The 24,243-nt window shown below is 37.6% G+C and overlaps 1 protein-coding gene across 4 annotated transcripts in view; it reads right to left on the reverse strand.

Moving 5' to 3' along the window:
• fam172a (family with sequence similarity 172 member A) overlaps positions 1-24,243 on the reverse strand; it is a 259,551-nt gene that overhangs the window by 81,056 nt on the left and 154,252 nt on the right. For all 4 annotated transcript variants that reach the window (XM_051656599.1, XM_051656618.1, XM_051656590.1 and 1 more), the window contains exon 9: positions 4,901-5,017. In XM_051656599.1, coding sequence (XP_051512559.1) covers positions 4,901-5,017 — 117 coding nt within the window. The remainder of the gene's footprint in view (positions 1-4,900; positions 5,018-24,243) is intronic.

Genomic DNA, 24,243 nt, shown 5'->3' on the forward strand with positions numbered 1-24,243 from the left:
TCCGATGTACCGATACTGTGCAGGTGTTGTTACACGTGGTTTGCTACTGCGAGGATGATCAGCTGTCCTTCCTGTCTCCCTGTAGCACTGTCTTAGATGTCTCACAGTACGGATATTGCAATTTATTGCCCTGGCCACATCTGCAATCCTCATGCCTCCATGCAGCATGCCTAAGGCATGTTCACGCAGATGAGCAGGTACCCTGGGCATCTTTCTTTTGGTGTTTTCAGAGTCAGTAGAAAGGTCTCTTTAGTGTCCTAAGTTTTTATAACTGTGACCTTAATTGCCTACCGTTTGTAAGCTGATAGTGTCTTAATGACCGTTCCACAGGTGCATGTTCATTAATTGTTTATGATTCATTGAACAAGCATGGAAAACATTGTTTAAACCCTTTACAATAAAGATTTGTAAAGTTATTTGGATTTTTACAAAATTCTCTTTAAAATACAGTGTCCTGAAAAAGGGACGTTTCTTTTTTTGCTGAGTTTATATACACACATTATACATGCATATAAATACAAAATTGTTTCAGTAGTTGGCAACTGTGTCAATGGTTTTAGCATATTTCACTTGAGACCAGCCCACTGTATGAGAAGTGTCATTTGTGGTAGTGGTGGTATTGAATCCCATGCCTCTAGGCGGGATCAAACATGATGTACTTTCAAGCCTTGTAAAGGCTCTTGGATAAAGTTACCCGCTTGGACACAATTCAGTTTCAATAACAGTAGTGGGTGGGATGAGCAGTCTAACTGCAGATAATAAGCAATAGAAAAGTGACAGCTTACTGAATGCCGTAACTGACCCACTGCACTCTATACCCAAAACATCCCATCTATGTATATAACTGCACATCTGGATTAATATTGATTACCACAAAAATTCATTTTGACTTGTCCCTCCTTTTCTTTAAAAAAAGAAAACAGGTGGCCTGGGTAGCTCTGTGAGTAAAGACGCTGACTACCACCCCTGAAGTCACGAGTTCGAATCCAGGGCGTGCTGAGTGACTCCAGCCAGGTCTCCTAAGCAACCAAATTGGCACGGTTGATAGGGAGGGTAGAGTCACATTGGGTAACCTCCTCGTGGTCGCTATAATGTGGTTCTCGCTCTTGCTGGGGCGCGTGGTGAGTTGTGCGTGTATGCCGCGGAGAATGGCGTGGGCCTCCACACGTGCTTCACCTCTGCGGTAACGCACACAACAAGCCACATGATAAGATACGCGGATTGACGGTCTCAGACGCGGAGGCAACTGAGATTCGTTCTCCGCCACCTGAATTGAGGCGAGTCACTACACCACCAAGAGGACTTAGAGCGCATTGGGAATTGGGCATTCCAATTTGGGGAGAAAAGGGGAGAAAAAAAAAAAAGAAAAAACCTTGTCACAGTGAGGCACATACAATGGAAGCGAATGGGGCCAATTTGTAAACATTAAAAATGCTATTAAACTATTTCAAAAGTATAGCCACAAGATGTAAACAATATGCATTTTAACATGATTTTAGTGTGATAAAATTTTACTAACTTTTCTGTGTAAAGTTATAACCAATTTTACAACTTCATTATCATGACGATGTAATACCAACAAACCCTAAAACCCTAACATGACCGTAAAAATGACGATTTAAACAATTTTACAGCTCAAATAATACATGAGTTTTAACAGAAGAATTTATGTAAGTCCTTCTATAAAATTATAAGCTTCACATTTCTGTATTCAAACGCTCCAAAAATTGGCCCCATTCACTTCCATTTTAAGTGCTTCACTGTAAACTAGATTTTTGCTATTTTTAAAAACGAGGGACCAGTCGAAATTAATTTAGGTAGTTATCAACATTATGCCACAAATGCTGTCGATTAAGCTTAACTTGTATTGAAAATTGACAGAATTAAAAGTTATAGATTAAAGTAATTCAGGGACTGAAAATGTTCCAAAAAAAATATAAAAAATTGCAGAGTGTAACCAAAACTTTGAACAAGTCCCTTTCAATTGTTCTGGAGTGGAAACGCTATTTTTAAATGTTTGTAACCAAATAATGACCGGTTAATTTTGTTCTGATAATTTTTCTCATGAAATCAAAGTCTAAATAGTTTATTACAGTATTTATTTTATTTTTAATATAGGAATTACACTACTTCCTGTTGCCCCAAAATTTTTTTAGATGAACATGATAAGGATGTGCTTTGATTCTTAAGGAAACTGCTGTCACACATTCCTTTGCCTTAATGCACGTTGTGGATGTAGCCTTCTGTGACACGCTGAAGACCTTTTAGACAACTATATATAATTACTACGTTAACATGCACGGTTAATCAAGATATAAGGGAAAATACTGAGGTAAAAAGTACATTTCTCAGTTGTTTCCAAGTCTTCACTAAATTATTTTTAGATATGATGCATTTACACATATCTGATACTGCTGTGTTCTGACTGAGAAGCAGATTTGTAATTAAAACAAATAATAATAAAATAATAATAATAATAATAATTATTATTAAATAATTATTATTTTTTATATAAAATAATTTCGAGAGATTTTGGCTATTAATTAATTTAGATGACCAGATGTATTTTTGAAATATTTAAAACATTTTGAGAGATATATTAAGAACACTTTTATTGAAAAGACATTCTTTTATATATACTACTCTATACTGTGTTTGTTATGATTTCTATGGTGATAATCCCCCACATGGGGGGAAAAAACATTAACTGCTTATTATCACTTATTTTGGTTGATACAAGTTCATTATTTTGAGCACGTTTTTCCAGACTAGTTCCCATTTTTCCTTGAGAGATCTGGTAACACTGAAACTGGTACATCACCCAACCTTAGCACGGAGTACAGTCATCCAAAAAAAAAAAAAAAAACAATTCCCTTCTTTAATTTCTTTCTAACTGGTTACACATTGGAAAGAAGACAGCGGAACAAAAAAAATACAGTTTCTGCTAAGAACGGACCGAAATTAAAAACAATGAGTTTTTAGCCTCTGCTTTAATTATTGATTACTGATAGGCTAGTGTGTTGTGTTACTGGGCATATATTGGGCTTTTTAGTGTCCTTTCTCTTTCCATCATGGCAGCTTTTTATGTATCCAAACCATTTACCCATCCCTCTTTACAGCTAGTGAGGATATTCTCATGAGTAATAAATAATGATTTTCTCTACCCATCTCTAATTCTCTTTTCTATTTCTTCTCTCTATTTCCTATGATAATTTCTCTCTGTGTTTTTCCCACTTCAGAATATACTGCCGCTTCCTTGGGGACTCTCATCCTCCTTCAGGTTTCTCTGTTTATGTCTGTCCATTCCATGTCTTCCCTTTCCCCTCTCAAGCCCATGGTCTGACCCATTATCACCACATCACCTGCCTTACTGTGCTCTCATCCTGAAAATCCCTCCAATTCTTGGCTCTCATCCCTCCATCTCCACCTCCTACAGGAGGAGAAAGGGGAATTACCATCCTCCCGCAAGAAAGACCTCAGACTTGTGCAAGGAATGGAGTGTTATCTCCAACAAACCATTTACAGAGATGCCTGCCTGGCCAGAAACACTGATCTCAAACCTGCATAAAGTACAAATCATGATTGCTATGGACGTTACTACGGAAGGGGATTGGGCCATGACCCTGATTAAAGGAAGGTCTACGAGAGAGACACAGGCAGTGGGAAAGCAGAGCACCTTAACACAACTCCAATTTCAATTCCTGCTGGAGTATAAAGGATTAGTGGTTTAACAGGTGACACAAAAGAACTGAAACAGTGACTTTAACACTGCTGAAGTGAGAGTCAACCCTCTTGTTTCAATTATTGGAATTAATTAGAAGTGAAAATCAACTAAATATTATGCTCAACATCGGGTTAATCAGCCACCTTGACAAATTAAAATTTTTGGTTCCTTAAAGTATGAAAGTACTGTGTGTGTGTGCCTATGTACTAAGTCTCTTTTTCTGACATTATAAATAGTGTATGTTCGTCAGATCATTGGAACGTATAAAGAAGAACAAAATAATGACAAAATGGGCACAGTTTTTGTCTTCCTCTTTTCAGGGTCCAAGAAAGTTCTATTTATCAAAAGTTTTTTATGAATTGATTCTTCAGAGCAAACATTACACATATAACTAACTTAACATTCCAACTAAACCATATTGTCACCATTGCACTCATCAGTACATCAACTTCCAGAAGAAGGAACCTTGAAGGAAAGCTGCCACAAGAATGACACAATAAGAAAAGAAGAGAAAAATAAACAAACAAATAAAGAAAGAAAGAAAGAAAAAAGAAAAAGACCTGACAGGATGAAAAAGACAAAAAGAAAAGAGAGACCACAACCAAAAGACAAACTTCAACAGAAAACAAAACAAAGGCAAATCAAAGGATAAGCAAACATCAGACAGAGCAAAGCAAATCAGCAAAGACAAAAGAATGAAAGACATTTTTTTCTGGTGGCCTGGGTGGTCTGCCGTTCATGGAGAAAGCGGGCGAGAGACAAGGGTGTGTTTGCGCTTGGCATTTGCATGGCTAGCTTCCCTGTAGCCCTGGCTTGGGATCCGCACTCTTATATTTATGTGCATATTGAGTGTTCCCAGGTGTTGTTTCTGGACTTGAGGTCACTGCTGAAAGGGCAGCAACTAAATAAAACTGACATACTAACAGAGCGTCCGTCTGCATGTGGCGGCGTTTGGCTTTGATTTCTTATTGACATATGCCCAAAAAGACAAACAAGTGTGCGGGATGAAAAACAAACTATTGGCTTTCTGTGACTCCTGCTTCGGGAGTGTATCTGCTCACTGAATGAAATGCCAGGGTGTTTGAGTGGAGATGTGTGGCCTGTATTGATGCTGTTATTGGGTACATCAAGGTTTTGGCAAATGTTTTTGATGGAACATCATAAAGACAGGCGTACCTCTCTGAGCCAATCTTGAATGGACTTGTTGGCCTCCTGGTGCCAGACGTTATGGACAGAGTCAGTCATGGCCACTGCACGAACACGATTCTTCACCTCTGGTTCCCGCTGAATCATCTGAGTGGAGAAGAGATATATAAGTAAATAGTATATGATTTCAGTGTCTTAAAAAAAGCTGCAGCGTTATCCAAACAAACAAATAAACAAACAAAAAAAAGCTAAAACCCACCTAAGATGTTTTACCTAAGAGTTTTTTTTTTTTTCATTATTATTATTTCTCAGCTGGTCAGGCTGGGGGACTAGCTTATAGGAATATTCTGGGTTCAATACAAGTTAGGTTCAATCAACAGCAGTTGATGCATAATATTGATTACCACAATATATATATATATATATATATATATATATATATTGACACGTCCCTCCTTTTCTTAAAAAAGGCAAAAATCTGGGTTCCACTGAGGCACTTACAATGGAAGTGAATGGGGCAAATTCAAATACAATCTGCTTCAAAAGTATAGCCACAATACATAAACAATATGCATGTTAACGACTGAAGTGTGATAAAATCACTTACTAACCTTTTCTTTGTAAAGTTATAGCCAATTTTACAACTTTGTTGCCATGACGATGTAGTCAACAAACTCTAAAACCTAAAATGACTGTAAAAACAAAACAAAAAAACTATTTAAACAACTTTACAGCTCAATAATACACGAGTTTTATCAGAAGTATTAATGCAAGTACTTTTATAAAATTATAAGCTTCAAATTTCTGCCTTTAAACCCTCCAACAATTTGCCCCATTCACTTCCATTGTAAGTGCCTCACTGTGACCTCAATTTTTGCTCTTTTTTTTTAAGAAAAGGGCAGACGAGTCGAAAATATTTTTTGTGGTCAACATTATGCCACAAATGCTGTCGAATTATCTTAACTTGTATTGAACCTGGAATATTCATTTCTACTGGTTTAACATGTTTTTTAAAGCAAAGATGGCAACACTATGGTTTTTTTTTTTTTTTTTGGACATGCTCTATGGTTGTACCATGGTGTTCTTTGAACTGTCCTTTGGATTACCATGTAAATATCATTGTACATAAATATGATACTCATTTAATGGTATATATCAAATTACCATGGTATTACCATCCGATAGCATAACTGTACCATGTTACCACCACAGTCCTTTTTATAGGAGTTCATTCTTGTATTTCCTTTATACTATGATTATGTTCTACACATTGGACCATTCCCAATAATACTAGGTCTAAAATCATGTTATCTAAAATGTAAAAATATAGATAAAATCTATATAATCTATAATGTATAAGAATTTTATAAAACACATCTACATCATTATCACACACAAATAGGCCTCTGTTTTCAAACTCATATTTTAGATCCAATCAACGGGAGTTTGTCTGTCACACTAACTATTCCATTCAAGATAAACGGCTAGAGAAAAAGGGGCTGTTGTGACAACAATAGGTTAACAATCACTTAACGTGATCCATTTTACAGGAGGTACACATGGACTGGTGCTACATCAAAGTGACCATAGTCATTTTAATACATTCCCCGAGCCCATTTAAATTAGAGGGACTGTATAGAGATAAATGGAATCTATTAAGGCACTAAGGACTAATACATCACACCACTGATAAGCTTTTCTCAGGAGCATCCTCTTAAGGAAAAATGGGGAGGAAATACATGGTGGCTCGCACACACACATTCACTGACTGACTGAAAGACTCATGTGTGGCTAAAATATCTTCCTGTTTCAATGTTACCCAAGAGGCCAGCAAATCCAACCTTTTAAAAACTACAAATAGTGTCTGCTAAGACAGTGCTCGAACTTTGGAAAGGTAACTAAACATTTTCTAGATAAAAGTGTATGTGGAAAAAAAAAAAAAAAAAAAAAAAAAAAAGAACAAATTGAATTGAGGCATATCATTTCAATGATTATACCAGGACTTCCACATATTTTGACCAATGAATTTCAATGACTTTTTTTTTTCTTTAAATATAATTTTATAGGGATTGCACTCATAAAGAGCCGATAACATATTCTAAAGCTGAACATAATTAGAAAAATACATACTAACCATAGAAATTTTCATGACTTTCTAAGCTTTTATTGATTTTTATGTCTGTTTCATGCCTGGGAATCAAAATGTTAAAATTCCCTGATATTTCCAGGTTTTCCATGGCTGTGGGAAGCCTGTAATGCTAACATGGAAACATTAAGCATGAATATTTAATCACATAAAATACTGTAATTGTATATAATGGCATAAATGCTCTCATGTCATGACAGACAGTCTGACAAAATTATGTAAACACAACCTCAAAGTAAACATGGGGTTGGATATGAAGGGGGGTATGACAGAGTGTATCTTTGATGTGTGTGAATCTGTGATGTTCTCTGCTAGGAAAACTGAAACATATGTATTAGATTTACACCATCACGCTTCTCTGATTGATGTCCTTCAGTGACAGTCAATGTGCTCCACACGCGCTGTCTACAACTGTCTTTACACGCACACATAACAGACACTGACTTCAGAGAGCCCTTCCCTGTAAACTCAAACTACATTCAAGTGGAGATGCCCTGCGGGCACAGCAAAGCAATGAAATTATTAAAAGAACATATGAGCCAATGAACAAATAAATAATTTAATGTCTGTCCAATTAACAAAAGCAAGCATGCAAGAATGAAGGCTTGCACTGGACCGAAGCCTTAAAACACTCGTAATCTACATTTCTCCGTACATTATCTTAAGCATTATAACACCACGTGAGCTGTTCTCTCAGCTGGTCTATACCCATAAAAGAAAGAAGCCGGGCAGCTGTGCTCATCAACCTCCTGCCCAGAAACAGCGCGGAGAAAAAGCAAACATGTGGAAGTACTTGTTGCGCTAAAATCAACAGAGACAGATGTTGAAACATTTGCTATCTCACTCCTGCCCTTTTCTTTGCACTTGAGCATCTGGCTTAAGGAGGAGAGACGGGGGAAGAGGTGAAGAGATGAGGAAGGAGGGAAAGAGACAGAGATGGAATCTAGTCTCAGAGATGAAACAAAAACATTACTCCATCATTTTCAAGACGTCTGCTAGCAGCAAAATTAAATAAACTAGATTTACATTTCCTGATGAAAATACCAGTGTTTGCAAGGCAGCAAAAGAACAGTGTTAAAGTTTTACATAGGCAAAGCTTAAGACAAGACCAATCACAATTCAGTATACAATTAAGTTTAGGAAATTCACAATTTAGCATGCAAATCACATCAGTTTAAATCACCATGACGTAATCTGACATATTTCTAAATGAAACAGGACATTCAACAAGTAAAAAAAAAAAAAAAACACTGGACTGGACTTGACTGGACTGGACTGGCTTTACATAGCAGAATGGAAATAAGTAGTTGAAAGTGAGGGGTTGATAAAGAGGGATTCGTGACATCAGCCAAGACGTTAATACATTTTTACATTCAGATTACAAAGAATTCTTTTATTTCTTTTTTTATTTGGAATAATATGTATAAATGGACTGTGCACAATAAGACCAAGAATGTATATTAAGATAAACAGAGGTAGACATATATGTGTTTCAGGCTTGTTTACAGTTAAAAGTCCTGTGTTATGCACCAAAATCAAATTTTTTCAACTTATTATTGGGATTTTGGTTGAACAATAAACTGCATATGGGATTTTGTTCATTTTGGACTTTTGCAGCCTCTATGGGTGATTTCACACTTGGTTCAACTGCTTGGACCAAACCAAGTTCTTTTCTCCCCCCCTGCCCCCACTGGTCACTGTTCACGTCATATTATTTGGGTCCGAACAATTTTCCGATGATGTCATCAACGTGAGTACAAGCGGCAGCTTTTTACCACTATAACTAGGTAACAACTCAAGAAGACATCAGCTTGGCTGTGTTATTAAAGTATTCATCTCTTTGGATTTACCACCAAAACTTTACACGCACAGAAAGACACTTGTGTTTGTCTGCTACAGATGCATTGAATGTGCATTGATGTCATGAATGTTAGCGTTTGTCTGCCGCGAGCCAGCAGATTCATTGCAAGAGATGTGAAGAATGTGAGCTGCTCTCTGAATGTGATTTATTTGGAGACAAACAGGTAGGAGAAATGCATTAATAATTAATAATTAATAATTCCAAAATAATTGTGATCGTGAGCCTGCAAAGACACTGTGATGAGGCGGAGGGAGCGGCCGGGCCGTGATGGAGCATGGCCGGCGCTGAATCAGCAGGAGAGCGAGATAAGGGGCAGCGGGAGACGCCGGATCGGGAGAGAGAGAGACGCACGCGGCCGCACTGCACGTTATTTTATGTTGGCTTAAAGTTGAGTTTGATATTAAAACTTTATGTTGACTGTTCAGCCAGTTCCTGCCACCTCCTTTCCCAGCTGAAACCCAAGAAGGAGGAGGGATGCACTGTCGCGGAGTCCTCACCGTTGCCATCCGCCAGGGGAGCAGCCGCGGCCGTCTGCCTGGGGACGGAGGGGTCGCTGCCGGCCTCCGAGAGCCGGAGGAACCGCGGACATCTGCTGAGAAGGGGAGGAGCGCTTGACTCCACCAGGGGCAGGAGGACTCGCTGCCGTCTGCCGGGGGAGGCACGAACTGGTGTCCACCAGATGGCGGAGGTGCGGTTGAGGACTTGGCGACAGCGTGTCCGGGAGCCGGCGAGCAAGTTCTTCTTTCTCTTTCTTTTATTGTATTCCTGGTATCTCTTTATCCATCATTCTCTTTGCAGTTTCCTATATGTCCTAGTTGCTAAGAGACACAAATCAGTAGAAACCCAATTAGACACCAGGATGATTTCGGACCAGCATGAATGGTCCTTTCCTTCAGATGATGAGTACAAAATACCCGCTGTCATATATCTATGCCCCCCACCCCCTCCCACTCCCACTCGATTCTCCTCTCTGTCTCTCTGTTTGACCTCTTCCGTGACCTCTACTGTAAAATACAACATTTAGCACTTTAAGTGGGTTCACGTCACATAGTGAGCTAATTGCTCGACTTCAAATGTTGGAAATCGCATTTTCCTTAATGAAGCTGACCGCAACGGAAGAGCTTCTTTATTTGCCCCTCAATTTAAAACAGAAAATAGCGTGACATGCACCCACACGCAAAGAGGAGAATTTAACGACAAATACTCCGCCATTCCATTCCATCCGGGCGACAAAAGCGAACACTCTCCACGAGACTTATATACAAACACACAAGCAATAAGACAATTATTTAGGGCTTTGATAATTACATGTCAAAGGCAGTGCAAGTCACCAGATAATTAGGTGGGAACTGAATGGTAATCCACAATGGCATCCCTGGGGACAGGAAAAAAAAAAAAAAAAAAAAAAAGAAAAAGAAAAAGAAAAAAGACACACACTCCAACACATTCTCAGAAAAATAAGGGAGGAATAAAGTAGCAAAAAGATAAATAAATAGCATGGGCTTTTAAAAAGGAAAGTGCTTACCAACAAATAGCACCATGAAAAAAGTGGCAATTACCACGGTGAGGGGAAGACAGTGCGAATGCACACACTAACACGTGCACTCGAATCCAGAAGCAGGCTGATTCAGGAAGCCATGCTGTTAGCATCGGTGCTGAGTCCAGACTAATGCATCCAATCTGCTGCCATAATCTGGACAACCCACTGTGTGCTAAAATGAAGCTTAAATATTTGATTGATTAACTGTCCAATTACAACCAGCAAGAGAGGGCCAACACAGCGCATAGAATGCACAGCCGCATGCATGCACACCCATGCAACAGCAGTATGTCTTGGCAAACATATATATTCACCAAATATAGTTGTCAGATCAGATGTATCCATAAAATTCATCCTACTTTTTCTGCTATGGTGAAATTAGGGATGTGCAAAACTACACATTTTCAAAATCGACTAGTCAGTGGGTTTCCTGAACAACTAATCAGTCTTAAGGAAGCCCTGTAATTGTGGCTGGTTTTGGGTTCACCTGACCCAATCAGAACATATTTCTTAGTGAGTGGGTGGGGGCATTCTTGTGTTCAAAACAATGAGATGGAACAAAATAGAATGGAACAGAATGCAGGGGTCTCAAAAACACCCATTTAAAAGCATTATATGCGACACAGCGGCCACTGATATTTGTCTGTAAAAGTACTGTATGGTTTAAGTGGCAGTTCTTTAAAGGGTACATATTTAAATATGCAAGTTTTCCAAGAGGTTTTCACCATGCAAACTGTCTAACAGCTAAATCACAGAGCACTGTATCATTTCTGCCCTAATTAAAGCACTGGCATTTTTAATATCCAAATAAAAAAACAACAAAACATTTAGATACACCAGCCGACTAATCAGTTGTCGGAAGACTAGTTGACCATTGTTAGCCATTCCTAGTATAACAGTAGTGTGTTACCGAATTGACGACCATCGTGACACATCCCTATTAGAAATAGTGCTCTGTTATGGGCATAAGGAATATTGTGAGTTCATCACTGTCACACAAAACTAAATCAGAAAGTCCGGTCCTTCGCTAGATTTGTGCTGACCCCACTTAGACCACCTGACCTATGGAACCAAGAGGGGCACTAAAGAGGTGGAAAGTTGAGGCTTTTCTTCATTCTCCAGGTCCAGAGGGCACAGGCCAGCCCTCATTCCACCAGACCTCCCTTGGGTTAAGATAACAGCGGCAGCTGCCCTGGAGCTCTGACACCCTGCACAGGAAGAGACAACACTTGCACCTTCCCCAGCTTTGAAGCCCGGGCCTCAGAGACTGCCCGGCCTTTGTCTTTGATGCAGGAAGGAAACCCTAAGCACCAGGACAATATGAGGCCCTGGGGAGGCAGCATGTGCGTCTGTGTAGATATATCTAACCCTTGCAAACATACAGCTAAGAGTACATTGACCAAGTACGTGTGCGTCCAAAGTCACATTTAAGTGGTGTCCTATGGGCCAAGTTTTGAGTTATGCTAGTTTGTAAGTGGAGAGAGAGTAGCAATAACTTCCTCTTCTACTTCCTGTGGCCAGTGTACTTCCAGAGTAGGACGCCACGTGTGCAAAGGACAGGAACGTCCAGTGTGTTGTCCCGGAAAGGCTGGGCAAGTGAGGGGTATCAGAGGATACTTGTGGAGCAAGCAGGCGACACTACATAGACAGGCACAAATCCATAGACACATACACACACGTCAGCAAAGGCGGGCAAGGAAAAGGAAGCTGGGTAAATATTTACTGACACAGCACAAGCGGTGAGCGCTTGACACCTACTGGAAACAAAAGCGAGAGGATAAGGAGCGGTGTGCCAGGAAAGGCAGCAGTGCTGTGTCGAGCTTGCACTCGTGGAAAACAAGAGGGCAGAAGGAAACACGAGGGCAGGATGAGTGAAAGAGCAAGTGAAGGGGGCACAGGGGTGGGGTGCGGTTGGGCATCATTCACTGTCGAATAAAGGCCACACACAGGCGACTCTTGAAGCTTACAGTTCTTTGAGATCTACTGTAAATGATACTGACCTAAGAATAAGGGGTAGTTCACTTCTGACCGAACACGTTCTTGCGTTAAAAAAGCTGGAAGCAACACAACGCATTCAACATAACACAGCATAAAACAGTTTAAGTTCTTTTTAATTTGACAGAGTGTCTAATAAACATGGTACTCTAGACAATTAAAAAAACAAACGAACAAACTAGACAGAAGTCTTTGACCGTTGCAGTGCGAGTTGGGCTTGTGAGACAGTGAGACGTCTTTGACCAAGCCCAACTCGTACTGCAATGGTCAAAGACATCCGTCTAGTGCACGTCTAAATAAAAAAATAAAAAAATTTAAAAAACGTGCAGACGGACAAAAACATGTTCAATGTGAATGCCCCCTTATGCTCGTTCGTAAGGTGTGGTAGACCTTTGTTAGCTGACCAATAGTTGTAAAGGTAGTACAATTAACTAGGGAGGTTTCAACTTAAAATATCTACCATGCCATCAAAAACATCTTGATAGAGAGTCAAGCATACAGATGCACTAGTGCACTAGCAGTGTGTGTGTGCAAATTTTTGTGCTCATCAGACAAATAGGGGCCTCTGAGCAGCTGTGCCTGGCACAGGGCCCATGATGAGAGGTCCCGGTTTGGATGATAAAAGGCTGATGGGGCCCCTCACTTTGGACGCGTTTTGCATTGATTCTGCAATGCCTTGCACCCCGTAGAGAGAGCGGAGTCTGCACACTGTACCGACAAATGTGGGTGTGTGTATCATCACAGCAAACAATTCTTTTGTGTCTTCACTCTTTGTTTGTATCTTTACATGTAGTGTGGCTCATTCAGCAGCGCTCAACTGTTGGTGGGCAGTTGCTGGTTTTCCATAATTTCGACTTGGTCATAGACCACTACTTCAACTTCGGGCTGATCTATTAGTTTTACTCCTTATTCTTACAAGATATAATTAAAATAACAATTATACTTTTCCAAAAGGACAATTATATTACACAAAAGTTTCTCTAACCTTTTGACCAATGAATTTCCAACTTTTTTCATAATCTAGTGGTTTGTGATTACTGGATAAATGATAAATGGTCTGCACTTATATAGCGCTTTTTTTTAACCTTAGCGGTTCTACAAAGCGCTTTACACTGTGTCTCATTCACCCATTCACACACACACTCACACACCAATGACAGCAGAGCTGCCATGCAAGGTGCTAGACTGCCATTGGGAGCAACTTGGGGTTCAGTGTCTTGCCCAAGGATACTTCGGCATGTGGAGTCAAGTGGGCCGGGAATTGAACCGCTAACCCTGCGATTAGTGGTCCCACTCTACCACCTGAGCCACAGCCACCTTTTTTTTATTTTATTTTTTTATATATACACTATTAAATCTAAAAGTAGAAGCCAATCATATTTATCACAATTTTGAATACCATGTCTAGGACATAACTATTCACCTATTCATCAATACATTACTTCTCAGCACCCTTCAGTTTCTAAATACACATGAAAAATTATACAACATAACACAGAAATGTGTTATTAAAAGACTATATAATGTTCCTAACATTAATATTTGGGAAGCAAATGTCTCCCAAATCCTGGCGTCTAATTAAAGTCTTGTGTTAATTAGGGGAGATTTTACTTATGGAAGAATGGTGCAAGGTGCGATCACGCAATATCTTCATCACATCTGAAACTGTCGAGTTGGCGTGGATATTGCGCTCATGCTAAAATGGGAGAGTATTTCAAATGTGCATTGTCCGTGCATATCAACAGGACAAAACCCATCTATGTGTCTCCCTTTGCCTTTCGGTAGTGCCGTAAAATAGAAAGCTAACCTCAATATTTCCCCTCTCTCCACTGGGACTTGCTGGCCCATTAAATTCTCCTTCCCATGTGTCATCCTGCACATTTTCACCATGAAATTTTTGTATAATTAAACTTTCTTAATGATTTATAAGCTATAATAATAGCCGTAAGTATTTTTGAGCAGGTTAAACTGACACCCTATAAGTGCACATGTGGGGCTGACCCTGTTTTAACAGAGTTTTGGATCATTGACTCTCCCGGCTGGAGGAATGAGGGACTCTCAGAGAGAGAGAGAGAGAGAGAGAGAGAGAGAGAGAGAGAGACGAAGCAGGAGACAAGGGTCTGTCATAACTCAGACACCCACTGACACGTACAGGCTGGGCCTTGTCAGCCGGGGGAGGTGAGGGCCAGTTCAGGCAGACGGCTGGAGAGACAGGGGTCAGGCTGCCCGAGGTGTTTACAGGAAAGCCCAACTCGCAGTCAGAGCGCCGAGACAAACTAGCAGAGCAGAGTGCATGTCTGACAGAAATACAGCTGTGTAGAGTACACACAATGATAAAAGTAAGATTATTTGGATGAACATTGAGTACACATGGCTTCGGAACGAATATGACATCCTTATAGGGTCACGGTGGACAGAATATCAGTAAAGGTTGCTTAGACTCAAGTAATTAATCCCACATATTAAACAACCAAATATGACCATGAAATGGCAAGATATGCTAAAACAGTAGTCCTTAACTGGTTTTGCTTCAGGACCCAGATTTTACACTGGACATCAGTGGTGACCAGGGGTTCTATTAACCGAAAATTCCCTGTCTGACGGATAATTCCAAATGCTGTCTGTCATTTTGACAGATAAAAAGTGATGCACCCAGTGCATCAGTTTTAACTCACTCTCACTCTCCCGCTGTGTGTGCTCTGTTTATTGCCTGGTTTTAAAGATACATTTCAGGCAATCTGATGGACAGGATTTAATGATTGCATACATCAATCATTACATTAGTGTCTTACTTCATGATAATAAAGCACTAAAATTATAAGAACAAAAAGGAAGCACAAAAAATTGGTGTACCATTTCTGCCAGTTGTACTTGCATTTAATCCAAGCACAAACATGACATTTAGTTATTTTAATGGAGTACCTGTGTTATCTGAGCTTCAGATGTGTGTGCTTTTCATCTGTGTCACTTTATGTTGATATTAGGCACACTTAGAAAAGTTCAGTGAACCTGTGCATATATGTGTATGCACTTTTTCTAATTTTTAGATCGGAAGGTTATTTCCTTTCAAAGCCACGCGTAACCGGCAAATTTAAAAAATCTTGTTTTAGCACAGAGTTTGATAAGAGGTAGAACTTTCACTCTTGAAATCCTTAGTTGCACCACATTTGCTTGGGAAGTCAAAAATCTATTATATACCCACTCTCAAGTGCATAAAATTATAATGGATGCTACGCCCCTAATTGTAGCCCTAGTACTTATGAAACGAAAACAAGAAATGACGGATAAAAAATAAACCATGACGGAAATTTTACTACCCGGTCCGTCAGAGTGAGGGATAAAAAGTTTTTCTAGCGCAACCTCTGGTAGTGACCCAACATAGTACCACCATTGTTTATCATACAAGTAAACTCAATCATTGTAATTTATTAATATTACCACAAATTGCACAGGCCAACAATAGGCAACATTTTTAACATAACAAAGATTGAATATGAAAATTTACATTTTTGATCTCTAAATGTCTCCTGGATTTAATGGTTTCAAGTTCTTTTTAGCCAATGATTAAACACACAAACCAAATTGTAGCTGGCACAAACCATGTTTATCCTCACTGCAAGTGAACCTGTATTTAATGTAGTCGGGGTCATATTTTTTGGTCCATGTTGGCATCTGCCCAATTCGGCTAGCTTCTTCCATGTGGCAGATGAAGTAGCGCCAAAACACTAGTTTAAATTTTTTTTATTGTGGCATAAAACCGTATAGTTTATGGTTGGGCATTTTATTATTTGCATTTAGTGTTGCTGTCCCCCACCCCTTCTGTCCACAACCCCATAAGAACAGACCCAACAGTGGAGAACTACTGTTCTAAACCACAAAACACAAAGCTAAACTGCCTACTGATTCTGCTGAGGTTAGATATTTACTGTTTAGATGATTGGATATTTACAGTATCTGTTATGTCTGTTTTAAACAATGGCCAGACAAAACACTAACAGTGTATGTCTTCAGAAAAAAAAAAAAAAAAAAGAAAAAAAAAGAAGAAAAAACAAACAAACAACAAAGGCAGCAAGCAGCAATTATCAGGGCCAAGCACAGGAATGGCAAATATGAGTGAAAATAGCATTAGCAAGATTTTAGGCAAACTGCGTCAAAAAGCAATGAATATAATCACTTGTAATGTAATATGCATTGTTCTTGGTATCAGCCAAGGAATCTATCAATGAAAACAGACTAAAATTATCAAAAGTTATTAGCATTTTTAGAAGCAGCATGATACATATTATCGTATTTCAATTATTTTATCAAAATAATAAAAATAACACTCAGATAAATGTCTTTTTTAGGTCTCTTTTTTCATTTCAGAATCAAATTGATAAAACATTTAAATACAATACATTAAAATGTAAATAAATTCCTTACAAAATGTTGCAATTTAAAAAAAAAAATGTTTTTGTTGTCATATGAACAATCAGACAGTAAGTATACTGAAGAGCTAGTTTAGCCCGTTAACTGGCACTGTCCCATGTATGGGACGTTTTACTGCTTTTTTAGTGGTTTTTTATGTTTATTGGACTATATTACCTTCATATCCAAATTTAATCTTGACAAACCTTATATCATTTGAAAGCGAGTCTCAAACTACGAAATATGCCCACAGTTTTGTGATCAGAATGACGTCATTACAGTAATGCAATGATTTTAAAACATGCAACATGTGAGCGGTATTACTCATCTTCTGGTTTTGATCCGATCGATGATGGCAGGAAATTCAAACAAACAATCCATGGTAAATGTCCACGATTGAAAGACTCGACCATTTTATCCAAAACAGCGAAAATTAAGAAAGAAAAATAAACAACTGACCATCCTTTGCTTGCATCATCACGTAAATTAAAATGTCTATTATCAATAAAATATTGACTATAAAACTTTATCAATCAGCATCGAGGTCTTGAGGTCTCCGCTATTCTGGTGAAACTTCCGTGTTGTTTGAGCCCACCCACGATTCTCTCTGTGATTCACAGGCGGAACTGTCAATTAAACCAGATCAAAGGCTCCGTGGCCTCTCCTAAAAATGTGCACTGGCTGTTTCAGTGAATAGATCCAGCCAATGGATCTCTAGTCAAGATTTTATTGACAGGTCATGTAGCCATTAGTATGACATTTCTATGGTTACAGCGGTTTGCCACTCCAAAACAGTGACGTCATTCTTGTGTTTGTTTGGATAGAGAACCTAAGGCCAACATTACGCTCTGAGCTTTCTTCCATTTCTGATGACCGATCGGAGCCGGAATCTAACATTTTTGCTGCTTCTTTGAATGGTTCTATGCAAAAAGAATACAATCTAGCTAGATTTGAGTTCTTTGGAATAAGTTCCATGCAGTTTTGAGGAGGACTAAACCAGCAGGAGTGTATATTCTGTGTTTGGATTCATAGCAGCTATAGGGCTAAAGCTAAATGCACAGGCACTGATCAGTGTGAATGAATGGGCTCTTTGGATAATTTATGATTTTATTTAGTGGTGTAAACAAACTATTATATAATTCATGGCAGAAAAATATGATATGTTTGTTAGAAATTTCAATAATTACTGGCTTCCACTGCTAATACTTAAACTATAACCATGCATTATAAATATAATTATAATAATTATAATCTGTAATTAATTTTATATATTGTTTTGCAATAAAATAGTGTGTCCTCATATGTGGTTTAAGTGGTGTTTCTGAAATTAGTTTTTTCAAAATAATTCTGAAATTACTTTTATTCACTCTTGCACTAATGGAGTTCTGATTTCATCCTGTGGCCACTTTTGGTACTGTGCCTAGTAAATGTTTGATAAATATGGTATTTTATAATGTATTTACTTGAAATTTGGGACACAACTTGGTTTAATGCATGGCTTTAATTTTCTGTAATTGTTTTGGGTGCCACATATATCTTTTAATAAATGAAATAAAAGTTTAGTGCATTGCATTTTCATTTCAATAAACTTAAACTTCTATAACTTTTTTAATTAACAAATAACTGAATACACTTGTACAATAATCTCCCATGTGTCTTCTTTAAAAAAAAAAAAAAAGAGTCCAAAATTAGGTCTGTAGACCCAGGCATTTCAGAATGACAGGCATTTAAATCTGAGTATGTCACTCTTGGAACAATGGAACTTTGATGTCATCTTGTTGCCACATTTGGTACTGCATCTACAATAATTCTAAGAAATGTGGTGTTTTATAACTTATTTACTTGGAAATTGGGACACAACTTGGTTTGATATATGGCTTTAATTTTCTATATTTTTTTGGCCACCATATATATATATATATATATATATATATATATATATATATATATATATATATATATATACACACACACACACACACACACATATATATATATATATATATATATATATATATATATATATATATATATATATATATATATATATATTAATAAATGAAATACAATTTTATTTCTTTTTTAAACTTTTAAAACTTCTATACATTTTTTTTTAAATTAACTGATTTAAATTGCACAATAATCTCCCAAATGTCTTCTTTAAGAAGAGACCAAAATTAGGTCTCTAGTCCCAAGCATTCAAGAGTAACAACCATTTAAAGTTGAAAATGTAATTTTCTGGTAAATGCTAAAAAAGGGGAGTGCAAGTTAAGAGGATAGTATACCGAACTTTTGTTATTTTGAAGTAAGAGATGACTGAGAGTAAATAAATGCAGTGCAGTTAGTCAGATGTACATTTATTAAATGTTCTAGGCTGTGTTTCCCAAAAGCATCATTATTGTAAGTTAATTGTAGGTACCATAGGCACCTATGGTCTTTACGAGCAACTTGGGCTAACAATGCTTTTGGTTAACACAGCCTTGAATGATTCCATTCATTCACTTGAACGATCTATCAACATGCATGTTTGTGAGTAAGAGTGAATTATTTAAAGAGGCGATGCAATAGAGTATTTTTTTTAATTTAAGTAAATTTAGTAGAATGAGTGAAAATGACAAAAAGAAAAATGTTTTTGTTATTATTTTACGGTACATTTTTTTTTTTTTTGTGTGTGTTGTTACATTCAGTTTAGACTGTAAGCTCACAAAAACTTTTGATTAGCATGCTCTGAAGATGACCTTAGAAAAATTTGGGGAAAATTAGATTATCGCTGTGGGAGGAGTTTCATAAAAGTAGGTTTTCAATTCAATTAATAATGGCCAACAGGAAGTTTGGCCGACCGTGACAAACGTGGTATCGTTGAACTCCGCTTTAACCAAGGAATCTATCAAGAACAGTGTCATAACAATTGGCTAAAATGATCAAATGTTATTAGCATTTTTATATATTTCATTAAATTTTTTGACCACAATGGGGCACTATCCTCCATTGTTTCGTAACAATACGCCAATGTGTTTGTAAAATACAGCATAATTACACCAAAAAATGGCCGACATAGGCAAAATTGGTATAATTCGACACTGAATCTAATGAATCCAGTTTTGTGATTTTAGGACAAACCGTTAAGAAGCCATAAGCAAAAAAAAAAAAAAAAAAACTGCAGGTCACCTCAGGGCATGATGGCTATGAGACATACTAAGTTTCGTCAAAATCCGTCTAAGCGTTCTGGAGATAAAACCTCAAATCCAATTTGGCACGTTCTTCGTTGAATTTGTTGAAGTGCCATTTTTGTCCTGAGTGTCTCGAGATGATGCACGCAAATTTACGTGCAAATTGGACATACGGCCTAGGATAAGCTTGAAAAAATTTTTTTTTCTGAAATTTCAAAATGCCGTAAAATATAGTTGGCCGGAAATTGAAACCATGGTATGCTTTCAATTCGGTATGAGCTCAGGAATCAGGGAATATTTTTGTCTCTAGGATTTACGGTTCAAAAGTTATTAGCATAAACATGAGTGAAATTCTGAATTGTTGGTGGGGCTAGAGGGTTTGAGATAAAGACTCTAAATTTGCTTTGGTATCACTTTAGACTGTCCTCTACCTGTGTGCAATATTTCATAATAACTTTCCTGTGAACGGTTATATGGGCTGCCATAGGAAATGTATACAGAATAATAATAATAATAATAATAATAATAACACTAACAGAAACAATAGGTGCCTATGCACCTTCAGTGCTTGGCCCCTAAAATCTTAAAAGCAAGCAAAGTAATGAAATTAAGAGAAAAGAACTGCACTTTAATCAGTCAAGATGAAGCAGTAGAAAAGAAAAGATGAAGGGAGTTTCCTCACTTGTTCCGGAGTGTACAGGGAGGTCTGGTGTATGTATGTTACAACTGTGTATTGTCTGTATATGATTCTAAGTATGTGGGTGTCTACGAAAAGAGGTATTGCTAATGTGTGTATGTGCGCTTGTGTGCTTTCAAATGTCAGTGTCAGGCCAAACCTCCCCTTTTCTGCACAGAGACTAGCTGCAGTTTTTTTTTTTTTTTCAGGTGGGCTCTCAGCAGAGATGTTTTGTTTAAACTTTCTGAGGCACTCATCCCATCTTTTCAGTCACAACTCTTAGTTGGACAAGAAAAAAAAAAGGGGACCAATGGCTAATGAATGTGACGAAACAGCTCGCCTATCAGTTATCTGTTTCTAAAGCTCCATCTCACCTGCCGAAGGGAAACAACTCCTGAACCCACCAAAAATGAGCCTGTGATACCTCTGTTCTGAAAGGCAGACCAGCACCAGATGGTCAAAATTAATGAAAATATATAACAATCTGAAATTAACTTCCCATAGCCACCAGCTGCATTTAAACCAGGAGTTGAGGAGAAGAGAGAGAGAGAGAGAGAGAGAGAGAGAGAGAGAGAGAGAGAGAGAGAGAGAGAGAATTACAGCTTCAGAACCTCCTCACACACACACTTTTAAAGACGCATACACATGGACTAACCAAAAGAAAAGTGTTGAACTCCTCAAACAGGAATTTTGTTTGAGTGACAGTTCAAACTGCAAGTTAAATTTTGTCCTGCAAACCCTAACCCTAAGTTTCTATTAAATAGTTTTTAATTATTTTAATTATTTCTCTGCTATTACTTTAATTATTTATCTGATGATAAAAAAGCTGAGAAATAAAAAAGCTAAAGCAAACAAAGTTATTTGAAATACTCTCCAGATCAAAACTAATAGCCAAGTGCCATAGATGTTTTAAAAGTACACAGCAATTAAATTTGAATTGATATAAATCACATAAATATACATATACCCAGTTCAGCTCAAAAAGAACTGGAATAATTAGCATTCAAATGAACAAAAAAGTAGCATTGTCATACAATGCATTTATTGATGGTTGACAGTTCCATGCTTATTAGTATACTTAGTTAGTATACTTTCTGATTAGCACAATATCTATTATTATGGCCCATTACTAGGGATGTTATTACAGAGAAAGCCCATGTCACTCAAGCACAAAAAGACAAAGTCTGGATTTTGCTAGGAAAGGGAATCAACGTACTAAATAGACCAAGAGTGACCTTTCCACCTTATACACCACTTACAGCAGAATAGCAGAATTATCTTTTTAACTATTTAACTGCTGTCAGCGATTTGTCAGAGTGTGGTAATTACCACCTAAACTGAGGACATTATAAAGGGAAAAAAAAAAAAAAAAAAAAAAAAATAATATATATATATATATATATATATATATATATATATATATATATATATATATATATATATTTAGATTTAGATTTAGATTTGGAGCCACAGAAGACATTTATATGCATATAAAGGTAAGGTCAAATGCAGTCATTATATTATATTTTTCCTTCTGTGGTTTTCAGTTTATGATAATAATAATTTTTTTTTTTGCCATTTGTTTGTTCTTTTTCGTGTTTTACACCTCTGAATGTGTAGAGCGATATTCATGGAGTCTGCAAATCAAGATGTGACAATTATAGAAATAATAATAAAAACATGGCTTCTTTTAATTTTCTTTTTGGACTTTTAATAATTTAGAACCACCATGTCAGAATTAATTTTCTGAGAATCTTCAGTGTGGATAAAGAATTGCAATGTGATGTCCACGGTGCTGACTAACACCTACCCTTGAGTTAAATGTCAGTGATAAGTCAAATAAAGTCATCTATTGTTAGTGTGCATGCAGCATTATATATCAAATGGATGAAACGGAAAATACAGGAATACACGCTCTCTCCTCTGCTGAATAACGGCAAAACAAAGCATTATAAGGGCACGAACTGGTGGTGAATCCTTGAAGTCGCATTAGTTCATTTTTTTTTTTGGAACAAAATGTCACCAAATTAAGGAAATAAAATGTATAAAAAAGATAAAGAGTGAATTTGAATTTAGTTGAGTTAGAAAGAGAATGAAAAAAGGCAATGGGGTAAACTGTCCTTCTTAACTGTAAATGCAGATTGGAAAAGGGAGTGGAGAAACCTTATTCTCCACACACACACAAACACCTACACTGCTCTCATTGACTTAGGTCTTTGCAAAAGCAGTTACAAAGGATAAGCAGTGCCCCCTAGTGTTTTCTTCAATGTGAAATTATTCCAAATCAAGAATGTGAGAGAGACAGAGACAGAGAGAGAGAGAGAGAGAGAGAGAGAGAGAGAGAGAGAGAGAGAGAGAGAGAGAGAGAGATTAACTGAATTGAGTTCCAGGGGATGTGGCATCATATTGGAAAAGCCTGAAGAGAAGGAGGGAGGAAAATGAATAAGAAAAAGGTGGGCAAAATTAATGTAAAAGGTTATCCAATGGAGGATGAATTACCTGCAGGTGTATAAATGGTATTTGGAAGAATATGGATAAGAAATAGGCTGTTGTAAAACTTTTTTTTTTTTTAAATACTACAAATTATGTCATTATGTACTCAGCTCTAGTCCTCATTCACTTTCATTGTATGTAAAAGAGTGGCCGGGTATTATTCAAAGTCTCATCTTTTGTGTTCTAAGGAGGAAGGGAAGTCATAAGGGTTTGGAACAACAATGCGGGTCAAAAGTAACGACAGAATTTTCATTTTTGGGGTAAAATATTTCTTTAAGGTCAGTGAGAGAGAGAAAGAGTAAGAACAGGATACCTGAAGAATTCATCAATGAGATCACTGCTAATAGAAGAGTAATACACTCTCTCTCATTCTGATCTGCAAACACTTCACCTCCCCCAATGCTGATTAATAAATTAATAACCATCATACTCCATTGAGGGCCTACTTCTCACATACATCGCTGTGTAGGTCCATCTGATCTGCATAGGCCATCACACCTCGGTCTGACTGCAGGCACGTGTGTGCACTTTTATGGCCACTAAGAACCCACAAGCATCTGTAGTGGGACACAACCCCATACCACCACCACACTTGTATGTCTTAAGATGATATCAAAAGAACACCATGAGGTGTTGACGCTCCCTTTACCATCTCTCTCTCCAGTATTTCACACAACCCATCATAATTCACAGCACATAAATCATTAAAACGCCACATAAAACAGTTAATCTCTTCAGTGTCGGCTTCCCGGGCTTAAAAATTAAATATGTTTTACCCCAGGTACATAACTAAAATATAAAGTAAAAAAATAAAAAATTGTCTCGTAAAAGATTCAAACGCAACTCATCGTCCCTCCCTACATGAGCAAAGCAGAGGCAACAGACGAGAAGTCCACGATAGTGCTAGTGACTAACCAAACACACATGCCAAGAACATCCTCTTTCTCTCTCTTACATGTAGTTTTGGGAAGCTTGATTCGTTTTAGTGAATCAGCTAGTTCTGAAAGTTCATGTTTAGAATTTTCAATATTATACTTAATATATAGATAAATGCATTTTCACATTTATTTTTCCAGTCAGTTACA

Source organism: Myxocyprinus asiaticus, chromosome 3, assembly GCF_019703515.2.
Source record: "Myxocyprinus asiaticus isolate MX2 ecotype Aquarium Trade chromosome 3, UBuf_Myxa_2, whole genome shotgun sequence".
In the NCBI taxonomy this organism is placed as follows: Eukaryota; Metazoa; Chordata; class Actinopteri; order Cypriniformes; family Catostomidae; genus Myxocyprinus; species Myxocyprinus asiaticus.